This window comes from Protopterus annectens, chromosome 14.part0 (genome assembly GCF_019279795.1).
Source record: "Protopterus annectens isolate FY-2018-M chromosome 14.part0, PAN1.0, whole genome shotgun sequence".
NCBI lineage: Eukaryota > Metazoa > Chordata > Ceratodontiformes > Protopteridae > Protopterus > Protopterus annectens.
The window spans coordinates 658,038,274-658,050,692 of NC_056748.1; the positions used below are offsets into that span (position 1 = coordinate 658,038,274).

The following is a 12,419-nucleotide window of genomic DNA, read 5'->3' on the forward strand; positions in this document are numbered from 1 at the left end:
CAGACATTTAAAACTGCTTTAATTTCTGTTTGCCCTAAGCTGATTTTTTTCAGGTACAAATCTTGTGAAGTTAGTCAAATATCAAACACCACAAAAGAAACATGGTAGAGTTGTGCTTCATTACTTCACCTTACTTTGCTTTAAGCACCTCATCACCACATGAAGGAAATTCTCAATTCTACTGCACAATTTATTTCAATGACCGCATGTTATGCCTAAGCAGCAAATGAGAGAATGTGGTACCAAAAGGAATTTATCTACAGATGGCTTGAATTTTTTCATACATTTTCCTATTATCACCTCCTCACTTATCAGACAGGTGGGCCTACATAACCTTCTTCAGAGCTTCATGCCATCACACTCCCAAGCTGCTGCTGCTATTCTGTTAAAAAATTGAGTGTTGTACACTCCTTAGTAGGCTATGACACCCAGAGCTTTGTGTATGTTGAGGATATAATTCCTGACTGCCCAAGCATTACAGTGGCAGTCTTAACAAACTACTCTTCTGCTGGGTAAGAAAGCCATAAATTAGCTGCCCACTCCCATTACTTCCTCTCCCAGCTGACTCACTTGACTCATGGACAGAAAACTCAAACCTGGATCAACAGGTCTCCATCTCCTCAGGGACTGAACTATTTGGAAAGCGCACCAGTTGATGCCTCTTACTCGTCAGTAACTACTCATACAAGGTTTTAAACTGCAACAGCAATATATTAATTGTGATACCATTTACTAACTTACTAATTCTACTTCACACTAATACAGCAACTATCCAAGACAACGGAGCAGATTTGATTCTGCACATATTGTAAAAAGACACTTTAAAACAAATTACCTTGCATTTACTAAGCACAGCACCTTCTGCAGAAACATTTATTATTAATTTTATCAATGTCTTGAACTTTTATCTACATTCAATCAAAAATGTGCACACTGGTGCTTTTTATTCCAACTTTGGTACATTACAACTGATATACAACCTAAAACCACAATACAACTGTCACTTTGTTGTATATATAAAAGTTTGTTACTTTATTAGCATTGATAAATACTATTATTCTTCATTTTAGTAGTATTCCCAAGTTCAGTTCTGTAGGAGGACGATTTTGTTTATATTGAAATAAGGTATATTTACAGCATGGACTTGATAGCAAATCTTGTAAAACTTAAACTTTTATAGCGGAAATCTGCTGGGTAAAAAGTACTTTGTTCAGGTGTCAAAAGACAAGCAAGCAACCAATTTTATATAAATAGTCATCTTACCATGAGATACTGTCTGGCCAGACAAACTGCATCGATAGTACCCTGGAGGTAGACAGTGGACTTTTTTTGTGGGTTACTAGGATCAGGGAAATGGATCTGTGCCCCTGTCCTCTGCATAATGTGCTTGATATTACTTCCATTCCGCCCCATCATGAACAGATGGTGCTGTGCAGCAATGTCCAGTTGTGTACTAACAGGTATTGCGGAGGCTAGACTACCAGCCAGATGTTCTAGTAATACAGCTGTCCCTTCCTGGTTTGAAAAAAGAAAACGAAATAAGCAAATTCTTTGTCTTCACAACTTGCACATTTCTGCATGCATCAACTTTTGTAGCTGAACACTGGAAAAGGATAGCTAAATATACATATCATTCATAACAGAAAAATTGTATAATGCATTTTGTATTAGTTCTGTTGGGGTTTCTTTAAAATGTGAACAAAGAAATTCAAACTGGCATATAATACTCAAAAGATATCATCTGCTACTCCTTGGCATCATTGCAAGTTGTCATCTCTTCTCTTGCAGCCACATTTCTTACAGGTCACAAGATATTAAACCTTCAGTCAAATTTGATTTTGTCACAACAGTGTGTGTTTGAGTGGTAGAAATAGAAAAACACTCATTGGACAAAGGCTAAAAATTGCAATAGCAGGTGGGACACTAAGAAAAGATTAATTCAATGCCCAACAGGATGCGTTACTGAGGAAACCGCATATGTCTAGGGGTGCAACAGCATATGTCTAGGGGTGCTCTAAGTCCCAACGCTGCAGGCCAGGGTACTGGGGTACTTCCCTTAATCTTCTCTCTGATCTACTCTATGGGATGTTTTACATCCACCCAAGTTACCGGCTAAGGCAGAGGGGACCTCTGTTTAACTTGTGCACAGTTGAAGAGAAGCACTCCACGGCTGGCACGGCACAGATAATTTATTGAACAAACAAACTGGTTAGCGCTTTCACGTTCAGTTAAAACGTTTCTTCAGACCTCAAAAAATATATATATATATTTTTTAAAATACTCATTATTCTATTAGCCATGGTAGTGATCACTTTTAAAGTGCAAACAGTGCTTAAAGAAACATATTACATTTAAATTTGAATGATATTAAAAATACAAGCATAAATCCTAACTATATAACTGTTTCATCTCAAGAATTTGTATGCAAATGATTTTAACTTTTTAACTTTTTATTGTTACACAAACTTCATAACTTTAAAAAGCAGTTCTTGATTTATATGGTTAGGATTTATATAGTTAGGATTTATGCTTGTATTTTTAATATCATTCAAATTTAATTTTGTCACAACAGTGTGTGTTTGAGTGGTAGAAATAGAAAAACACTCATTGGACAAAGGCTAAAAATATATATAAAGGCATGATGGGAATGTATTTTTGAGGTCTAAGAAAAGATTAATTCAATGAACAGGATGCTTAACCAGTTTGTCTGTGCTCTAAATTAACGCTGCAGGCCAGGGTACTGGAGTACTTCCTTTGTTCTCTCTGATCTTCTATGGGATTTTTCTCTTGAGAAGCACCTTGCCTGACATCACTTGTGTTTTTTCTGACAGTTGAAGAGAATTAATCTTTTAGTACAACGCACAAACAGGCAGTCCAGTGGAAGAGTACACATACTGTAGTATCAATGCAAGATGGCAGTGGCATTTTCTCTGCAACATAATAGGGTTTTATTTAAAAAAGGCAAAACAATCTAGTGGTGCAAAATCATCTTCAGACCATGAAACAAACACACAAACCTGCAGTTTCATATCACCACATTGCCTAGAGGTTACCTGTGAAACTAGTAGTGTTTAATGGAACCTCACTAAATACAGAGCTGCAGCAGTCTTTTCCTCATAATAAACATTTCCAGGGCAGCAATAATTACAAATTTATTTATAAAACCTCCTTTTAATCTTAATCATATAACAATACTGTTCATAATACTTTTATAGAACATCAATTTTGACAAATCCTAGGACAAAATCTTTCACACTATTACATGCAAACACACCCGCATACACATGTTTTAAACTGATTTTTGGCTTCTACTGGACCTACCCTGCAGCAATAGTATAAAAGATGTTTGGTCAATAAAACACTCCGAGACTGGTGACAAAAATTAAGACAGAAATCCTACAGTGTTCTCAAGGTTTATGAATGGTGGCAATATAGTTTTCATGTCATTACACAATTTCCATGCATATTTTTTCATATGTTTTGTACTTGCAGTACTAACTTAAAAGCAAACAAAATCTATTGGCAGAAGAGAAGATTAGAGTAAGTATTATTTATTTATTTTACATTTGTTGACCGGGCTAGTCCAGCTGGATATATGTCCATTTTCAGTGGAGGCCCGGGGAGAAAAGCTCCAACGGTATTACAAGTAATTCACAGAAACAGGCTATACAAGGTAAAAATTATAAACACATTGAGTCAGAACATGAGATATACATGCAGACAGGCATAGTCATAGCAAGAAATTACATAAACAAAGTTTAGTAGATATTTGCTATACAAATTCTAAAAATATAAGTATATAATATGGAAAAAGGTGAAAAAGAAAATAATAAAAATATTTTTAATTTTTTTTTTTTTTTTACATATGTCTATAGGATGTTGTGTGAGGAGGAATTAAGGAGGAAAGGAAAAAGGAAGGTTAATCTGGGTTGTTACAGGAACAAAGCCAGTGTTTATTGAGATGTGTTTTCAGCTGTCTTTTAAAGAGTGGAAGACTAGACAAAGATGAGATATCAGATGGCAGTTTGCTTTACATTTTTCCAACAGAGTTAGAAAAAAGGCTGTCACCTGCAGAGTTATTGGGTTTGGTAATATTAACCAGTAGTTTGACGAGCGTAGGTGTTTCAAGTTATTATAAGGCGTAATGAGGTTAGAGAGACTTGGTGTTTTAGAAGGCTGATATAGAATTTTGTGAGCAGTTAAGAGCTGTTGATAAATGAGCCTGTTAGGAAGTTCAAGCCAGCCTAGTTGTTTTAGGTTAAGACAGTGATGAGTTCTGAAGAGGGATCCTGTGGCAAATTGAGCAATATTATGGTAAGATGTAGCAAGTTTCTTGAGGTTATTTTTAGAGAGATTGGTATAAATAGGGGAAGCGTATAGAAGGGTAGAGATAAGGTGAGAACTAGCTAAGGTGGTCCGAGCTTCAGGTGTAAGGAATGGTTTGATTCTATAAAGGGAACCAATCTTTTTGTTTATTACTCTTATTGTGTTGTTTATATGAGAATCAAAATTGAGATTGTTGTCAATAGTTATTCCTAGTAGTTTTGTAGTAGAATCAGGAGAAATCAGAGTGTTATCAGAGGAAGTAATAGAGAAGTTAAGAAAGGCTGATTTGTGGGTAGGTGAGAACGATAGCAACTTTGTTTTTTTGGGGATGAGGAGTAGGGAACAGTCAGAGAACCAGTGTTCAACAGTGGAAAAAGCTTCTTGGGTAAGTGACAGGAGTTCAGTCTGAGAGGAAGCAGTGCAGATTATAGTGGAATAGTCTGCATATTGTATGCAAGTAGTGTTTGAAATAGCTGACTGGAGGTCGTTAATAAAGATAGAAAATAGGAGTGGGCCAAGGATAGACCCTTGAGGTACACCTAAAGAGATAGGAAGGAGATTAGATAATGAGTTTTTCCAAAGTACTGCCTGCTGACGGTTTTCTAGGTAAGATGTAAACCAGGATAAGGAAAAAGGATGAATTGAAAGAGATTTTAGTATGTGCAGAAGAAGTTTATGATTAACCATGTCAAAAGCTTTTGAAAGATCTATGAAGATAGAAGATGATATATTAGTGTTGTTACGGTTATGGTTGATAGCGTTAGTAAAGGAGAGTAATGCAGTAGTGGTACTGTGAGAAGGTCTAAATCCATGTTGACTGTTAGCAAGTAGGTTGTTATGGAGAGGGTGGTTAAGGAGTTGTTTATGGATACATTTTCCATGATTTTGGCTATAGGTGATAGCAATGCTATGGGACGAAAATTAGAGAAGTCATTAGAATTGCCCCCTTTGTGTAGTGGGATGATGTGAGATATCTTCCAAATGGAAGGGAAAATTCCTTCCTTTATAGATCTATTTATCAGGATTGAGATGGGATAGGCAATGGCTTTAGCTCCTATCTGCAGAAATTCTGCAGGAGGTTTGTCTGCAGAGGGGGTGGTGGGTTTAAGTTTATTGAGTAGGGATGAGATAAATGAGGTAGATACAGGTTGAAGGTAAAGGGGAAGAGAAGCATGTAAAGTAGGTGTGGGCAATTTAGAGGTGTCAGGAGGTAGGACGAAACCATGACGTAGGACGTAGATGAAACCACAGAGAATGGAATGTGTCAATAGTTTAGCCAAAGACATCAGCAAGGTGCAATTTATTTTTATAGCTGCTGTTTTCGTACACTTTCAGCAAATTTCCAAGGAAATACCTAGAGGGAGCAGCAGCACTACTGCTGGTGGTGACTGCATTGGATTGGATACTACTTCTCAAGATGTAGCTTAGGAGTAGTGCTATTACTTTGGTTCTGGTCAGAGAAAAGAAAAATCAGTTCCTTGTAATGTGCAGCTGTAGTGAGACCAGCACTAGTACCCAGTTAGTAGCCAATATGTGAATCACCATTACTCATCATTCTTGGCAGACTTAATTCTTTCTTTTCATTAAGCACTGTTAGGTTAGCTGAAGTCTAACCTAACTTGAGCATACTTCATCCATAAAGCCTCAAGGAACATTATAATAGTCTCCTTCCAACCCTTAATTGCTGTGATGAGCTCTAACCCTCCACCTTCTGGTAATATGACTCAGTATGCTTTCACCTCATCTGTAGTCTGTCACCATAGGTTCACAGATTAGTAATAAGCTAACTGCCCGTGTTGACTATTTTAAGCCAAGCCAATTACCTTATGTGAGAATCAAGCCCCACACCTTGTGTCTGTAAGGTAAACACCTTAACCATTATGCTACATGCTTTTACTGGTAAGCATCATACCTTCACACCAGCATGTCAATCACAGCATACCACTAGGCCCATAATTTATACTGAGGCTGTAAAGAAAACTGGGTGGCACAGTGGTGCAGCATTATCGTTGTCGCCTCACAGCAAGAGGTTCCTTGGTTCAATTCTCAGCTGGGGTGCCTTCTGTGTGCAGTCTGCATGTCCTCCCTGCGTTTGTGTGGGTTTCCTCCCACTTTTCAAAGACATACGTATGGAGCATTTTTACCTGGGCCTCCACTGAAAATTGGCTTTGTTCCAAGTCAGACTTTCCCAGTAAACAGACGTTAAATAAATAAAAAATAAAATAAATTGCCAAATCCTCCTAGAACATACTGTAAAAATCCCAGTGCCCAGCACACAATGCAACACCTATACATTCTCCACATGCACATACTGCAAATCCAGACAGCTCAACTGAGCGTCACCAGGAAAGCCCACAAAGTCAACTTAAGTGTTTCTACAAAGGGAAGTGTTTTAAAACACATGATTATAGTTAGCAATATAGACTCCCCACTCACTAGACTGAACAGGAACATGGTGACTGTAAGCTGTCTGTCTGATGCCAGGATCTGTGTCATAAGGGCCCCGAGGACTCAAATTAGACAAATGACTATGACCTTATGATTGCCCACATGGGAGTGAATGACATGAGGTGTTGCACCCCAAACAGACATGTAGAGAGACATGATGAAACTTGACATGCTTGTGTTATAGGCAGGACACTAGTCTGTGGTAGTATCTTGCCTTCATCCAGAATGATGCCTAGATACTAAGACAAGATAACTTGGCTTGAACAACTGGTTAAGTAGTTGGTGTCATTTTAAGGGGATCCAGTATGTGTTGGCCTGGGATGAGACAGTAGTTAGAAATTCCTTTTTTGTCATGCATGGTTTACACCTCACATTCCAGAACTTCTGCAAACTGGCTAAAACGTTGCTGTCACCATAATGCCTTTTTTAGGCAGAGTCCCCCGATGGATATTCCTTCACAGCAAATTCAAACTCCAATTTGATCATTACAGTGGCACAACAATGCTAGGAATTAAAACAGAAAGATGCCTGAACTTGAGGCCTTCCTGAAACTCAAAAACATTCATATCTATGTAGATACTGAGACATGTTTTCAGTACAGTGACAGCAGTCCCTCAAAACCAGGTATTAACAACTACCATTCCTTCAGACTCTCAGGCAACTGTGAGGGAGTATCTGCATTTCTAAGAAATGCCATCTTCTTGCATCACACAAATCTTCATTAACAAATCCAAGTTCTTTGCTAGCTACAAATCCCTATCTACATCCCCCAACATTTGCAGAAATTACCTAAACACCATTGATGGGTTAAATGTCAAACCAAATACCTTTCTGCTTGTGTATTTCAATTATAAAAGCATTAACTGGAACACTTGCACCTCTAAAAAATGGATATGTGCAGCATTTCCTAGACTTTAATGCTGAAGAATTAGAGAAATTACAGGCAATATTCTTGACCTGATCATTACCTATCTAATCTGGTTTACCATCAAATGACTGAAAATCAAAAGACTGAATCCCAAAAACACTGAAAATTCAAAATATTGATTGATGGAATTTGCCCCTTCTCCACTGTTGTGTAATCTTGGAGTTGGGTGTATATATATTTAGAGGGGGTGTGGGGAGCAGGGGGGCTTGCCCCTTGCATTAAAAATGTATTCAATATTTTGAATTTTCAGTCTGTTTGGGATTCAGTCTTTTGATTTTCAGTTATTTGATAGTAAACCATCTAATCTACCTGTACTCAATCATGCATCTCCTCATCGCAAGGTAAACCTGAAAAGTCCTTCCTAGTTTCCAGTCAGGCCTACTGGTACCACCACACCAGCAAATGAGACTGCCTTTAGGAACTTTACCAGTGCAAACCTACTCCAGCTTGTAGAAGATCTGTGTAATAATTCAGCAATGCCATGTAAATAAGCCCAACTGAAAGGGCTGCCACATTCCCCTCTGACTTTTACTAACACATATATCTGTATAGAAAACTCAGTACCTGTCTACCCTAGCTATATTGGCAAATTTAGGCATAAACCTGTCAAGTGGAACCCCCCCCCACATTAATAAACTGTATAAGAAAAGAAGGAAAATGATGAAAAGTTGTAAGAATCTCCATCACCTTAAGAACACAAAGAAACATGCCAGCAAGGAACTTGAGTACTACTAGAAAATGTAGTGCAGAGAACAAGCTTAAGGTCATTACAGAAGGATTTTTCTTCAGTTATGTCTAGAAATTAAGGAATAATGCTCATCAATGTAATGAGCTTATCTACAATATCACATATTCCAATTTCAAGGATATGGCCAATACATTAGCAGACACATTTTGTGCTAACATTTCTCCACCTACCCTCACTGCTTCACCCCAATATCCCTGAAAATTTAGCTTCCCCTAAAATCACACTGGGCATGTCTTAAAAGCCCTGTCAAGGACAAAATTAATAGTTTTGTGGGATCATTCAAAATGTCAGACTGTATTCCCATCACTGCCAAGAACATACTAATTAAGTTTTTCAACTTCAGCCCATCCATAAGGTCTGGACAGATACTTGGTGAACAGCCACTGTAATTCCCCTATACAAAGGTGGCCCTTCTGCATAGCCATAGAACATATCACAGCAGAACTTAATTATGCAGATACAAGCATCTTAATCGGCTTAGATCCCAATCGGTTTGGTTTTATGAAGGGAAGATCCTATTTCCTAAACAAGTTTCTTTGAAAAGGTTATCAAAGCTGTGGACAGTGATAACTCAGTACACACTGCTTATCTTGATATAGCCAAGGTTTTTAAACTATTCCCCCAGGCTGCTACTGTTAAAGTTAGACAAACAATGTAAATCCCTACGTTGTTACTTGCTGGATTGATAACTGGCTTTCTGACAAATCTCAGGTTTGAAATTTGCTGATGCCCTCCCGGAATGTAAAATTTTAACTAGTAGGGTACAACAGCTATCAGTGATGGGACCTTTCCTATTTGACATTTATTTTGCCGACGTAATCTCCAAACTGGGTAAGTAACTAACTATGTGATAGAAAAAAATAGGTCAGATTCTAACATGGTACTATCTAACTCTAGTTGGACACCAGAGAAGCAAATTAGTTATAGCTGGGACCAGTATTTGATATTTTCTTGTCTAGCTTTCCACAATCAAGGAAAGTATGATTAAGCAAGTATGCAGATACTGAAATAAGTGCAATAACATCAGTGAATGACCAAAGTAATATGCAAAATAGTTTGGATAATCTGGTATCTTGGACATGCTCTAGTAATATGGGCTTTAATATGAAGTAAACCAAGGTAATTCATTTTGGTTCATTAAATAAGGACTGCCCCCATGCCTTTGAGGATACCATTCTGCAAAAAGCTGATACTATCAACTGATCTGGAATAAGCTGACAAGTAAATTTTGATCAAAATGTAAGGGAAATAATCATGACTGTTATAGCAAGTTCAATATTCTTTGTACAATAACCAATCATGATTACAGTGTGTTGGTTACATCGTACAACACAGTGGTTAGAACTCTTCTAGAATATGATCTCTATTTGTGGGTTTTTCTTTTTTTACTCTTAGATTGGAAAGGATTCAATGGTATTATAAGAAAAGACTGGAGGAGCTTATGATTGGCTACAGGCTAGTAAGAAGAGATTTAATTATCTTCTTCAAATGCAAGCATGATGACTTATACGGCACCTCCACTGGGATTAATGTACAGAGGCAATTTTGAGACAAGAAATACCTTATTTGCGATTTGACTATGACATTCAAAGTTCATAATTAAAACGTTTTCATAGAAGGGCTGGAATATGCTGGAATTCACTGCCTAAGATGATCAGTTCCTACCTTTAACAGAAGTCTAGACAAGTGGCTGAGAAATAAATGCATCATCCAATTTATTTTTTGCAGCAAACTCAAACTTCACCCTAGGCTTTCAATATGACCCATTAGAAACACCAGACAATTGTGGCTGACCAAGTTTGCTGATGACTGCAAACTGAGCACTTAATTCCTCATCCACTGGTACTAAACAGCTTCAGCAAGGGTAGGAATATGCACCTACTTACTATACTGAAAGCAGCATCAAGTTAAAAGCATAAAAGTACACAGTAATGCATTACATTTGGCAAAAAAGACATTCTCACATCATATGTTTTAAATGGTACTCTTCTTAAGACAGTCACAGCCACAACAGATCTTGGTAATTACGCAGACAATTCTCTCAGTTGATCAATATGTTTCTACTATAGACTGGAAATCCTTCTATCTAGAGCAGTTACTTTTCCAAAGGAATGCCTTCAAGATCAAGAGAGATCATCTTGCCACTGTACTCCTCCCTTATCAGAGGAATACAATGTCTCACTCATGAATTCCATTCTCATGTCCATCCATCACCCCCTTTTCCCATTTTCGCACATGGATTCAGGGAGTCACTTCAATAGTAGCAATACAGAGCCAAGGTTTACACTGCTGGGTGTCTAGCTCTGCCACAGTAGTTCTTTCACACTACACACACACTGACACCTATGGCCAATTTAGTGTGTCCAATTTACCTGCTGCTTGTCTTAGGAATGTGGGAGGAAAACCACAGAAACATATGGAAGATATGCAGACTCCACAAAGAAGGCTTCCCAGCCTGGAATTGAACTGCATAAACTTTTGCTGTGAGGTGACAATGCTATCTGCTGCACCACTGTATGTTCATTCTCATGTCTGTAAGTGAAAACACCCTTTTCCTCATCTTCCTCAATATATCAGAGTGCTACTAAATTGCAAAGGCACATAAAATCAGTAGGTTCACCAACATCTCCAAGAACTTCATCCATCACTTTCTTTTCTTCTCAACTAACTCTTTCCCCATTACTGAACAGGCTACCTTTCCACACTTACAAGTTTCTTTACCATTTGTCTTGCCCCACACTTGTCCACAAGCTTACATTTATACCTCTCAGCACTTTCCTTCACTGAAAGATCCTTTTATAACCTCCACTGTACTATGGTACTTCATTCTTCCAGACTCAAACAAGCCACCTTGATGGAATAACAAAATCAATCGGATGTATAACAAGGAAGAAAATCATGGCAAAAATTAGAAGGTGCAGCACCCAGAAGGATAAAAGCACTCTCAAACTAAACAAAACTCCGAGGACAAATAAAGTCTAGCAAAGCCAGATTTGAGGTAGGTTTGACCTCCCAGGCCAAGGACAACCACAAAATATTCTTTAGCTATGTCCACAATCTCAAAGGCAATACAGAATTGTGTGCAGAGCTCATTGTAAATGGAGGCACCTATACTGAGCCAGAAGATATAGCAAACCTACCAACTGATAAGTTCAGCTCCAACTTTACTCCTCTCTCCCATTCAACCTTCCCTCTGGAAATATCAAATATAACTCCCCCTACTATGACTAGGGAACAGCTCCTCAATGTTCTCTCCAAGATCAAAAACACTGCACCAAAGGTCCCAGACAGTATCCCAGGATGCCTTCTAAACAGCATGAAACATGACCTATCAGAGCCTCTGGAATTACTATTTAACTCTAGCCTCCAAACAGGCTTCATGCCTCATGAATGGAGAAAGTAAGTGTCATCCATCTGCACAAATATGGGCAATCTACAGACCCTGGAAACTACAGACACATAAGTCTTAAGTCTTATATGTAAAGCCATGGAAAGAATTATCATGGAGATGAAAGAGAGAGATGCAGTACACCTCCAGACACTGGAACCAACCCAGTTTGGCTTCATCAAGTGCAGATCATGCCTACTCTATCTGATGGACTTCTTTGAGAAGGTCACCAAAGCAATGGATGAGGGTAAAATCATTTACGCTGCCTAGTTTGACCTGGCCAAGGCATTTGACAATACCCCACTAGGGCAATGTTGACACACTCAAGAGGTTAGGTACAAACCCTTATGTCACCTGGTGAATAGCCAACTGGCTCACAGGCAGGACCCAGGAAGTTAGAATTGGGGAGTCCAACTCTATAAAGAGGCCAGTCACAAGTGGAGTCCCTCAGGGATCAGTCTTTGGACCACTCCTTTTTGGCATTTACTTCTCAGATGTCAAGGCCAATGTCAGTGATTGCTGGTTGATTAAATTTGCAGATGATTGCAAATTAGGAGCAGTCATTGAATCTCACACTGACA

General features: G+C 38.3%; 1 protein-coding gene across 1 annotated transcript in view; it reads right to left on the minus strand.

Moving 5' to 3' along the window:
• Nucleotides 1–12,419, minus strand: part of BICC1 (BicC family RNA binding protein 1) — a 1,908,684-nt gene that overhangs the window by 852,977 nt on the left and 1,043,288 nt on the right. The window contains exon 8 of the mRNA XM_044056407.1: nucleotides 1,264–1,515. Within this exon, the coding sequence (XP_043912342.1) occupies nucleotides 1,264–1,515 (252 nt within the window). The remainder of the gene's footprint in view (nucleotides 1–1,263; nucleotides 1,516–12,419) is intronic.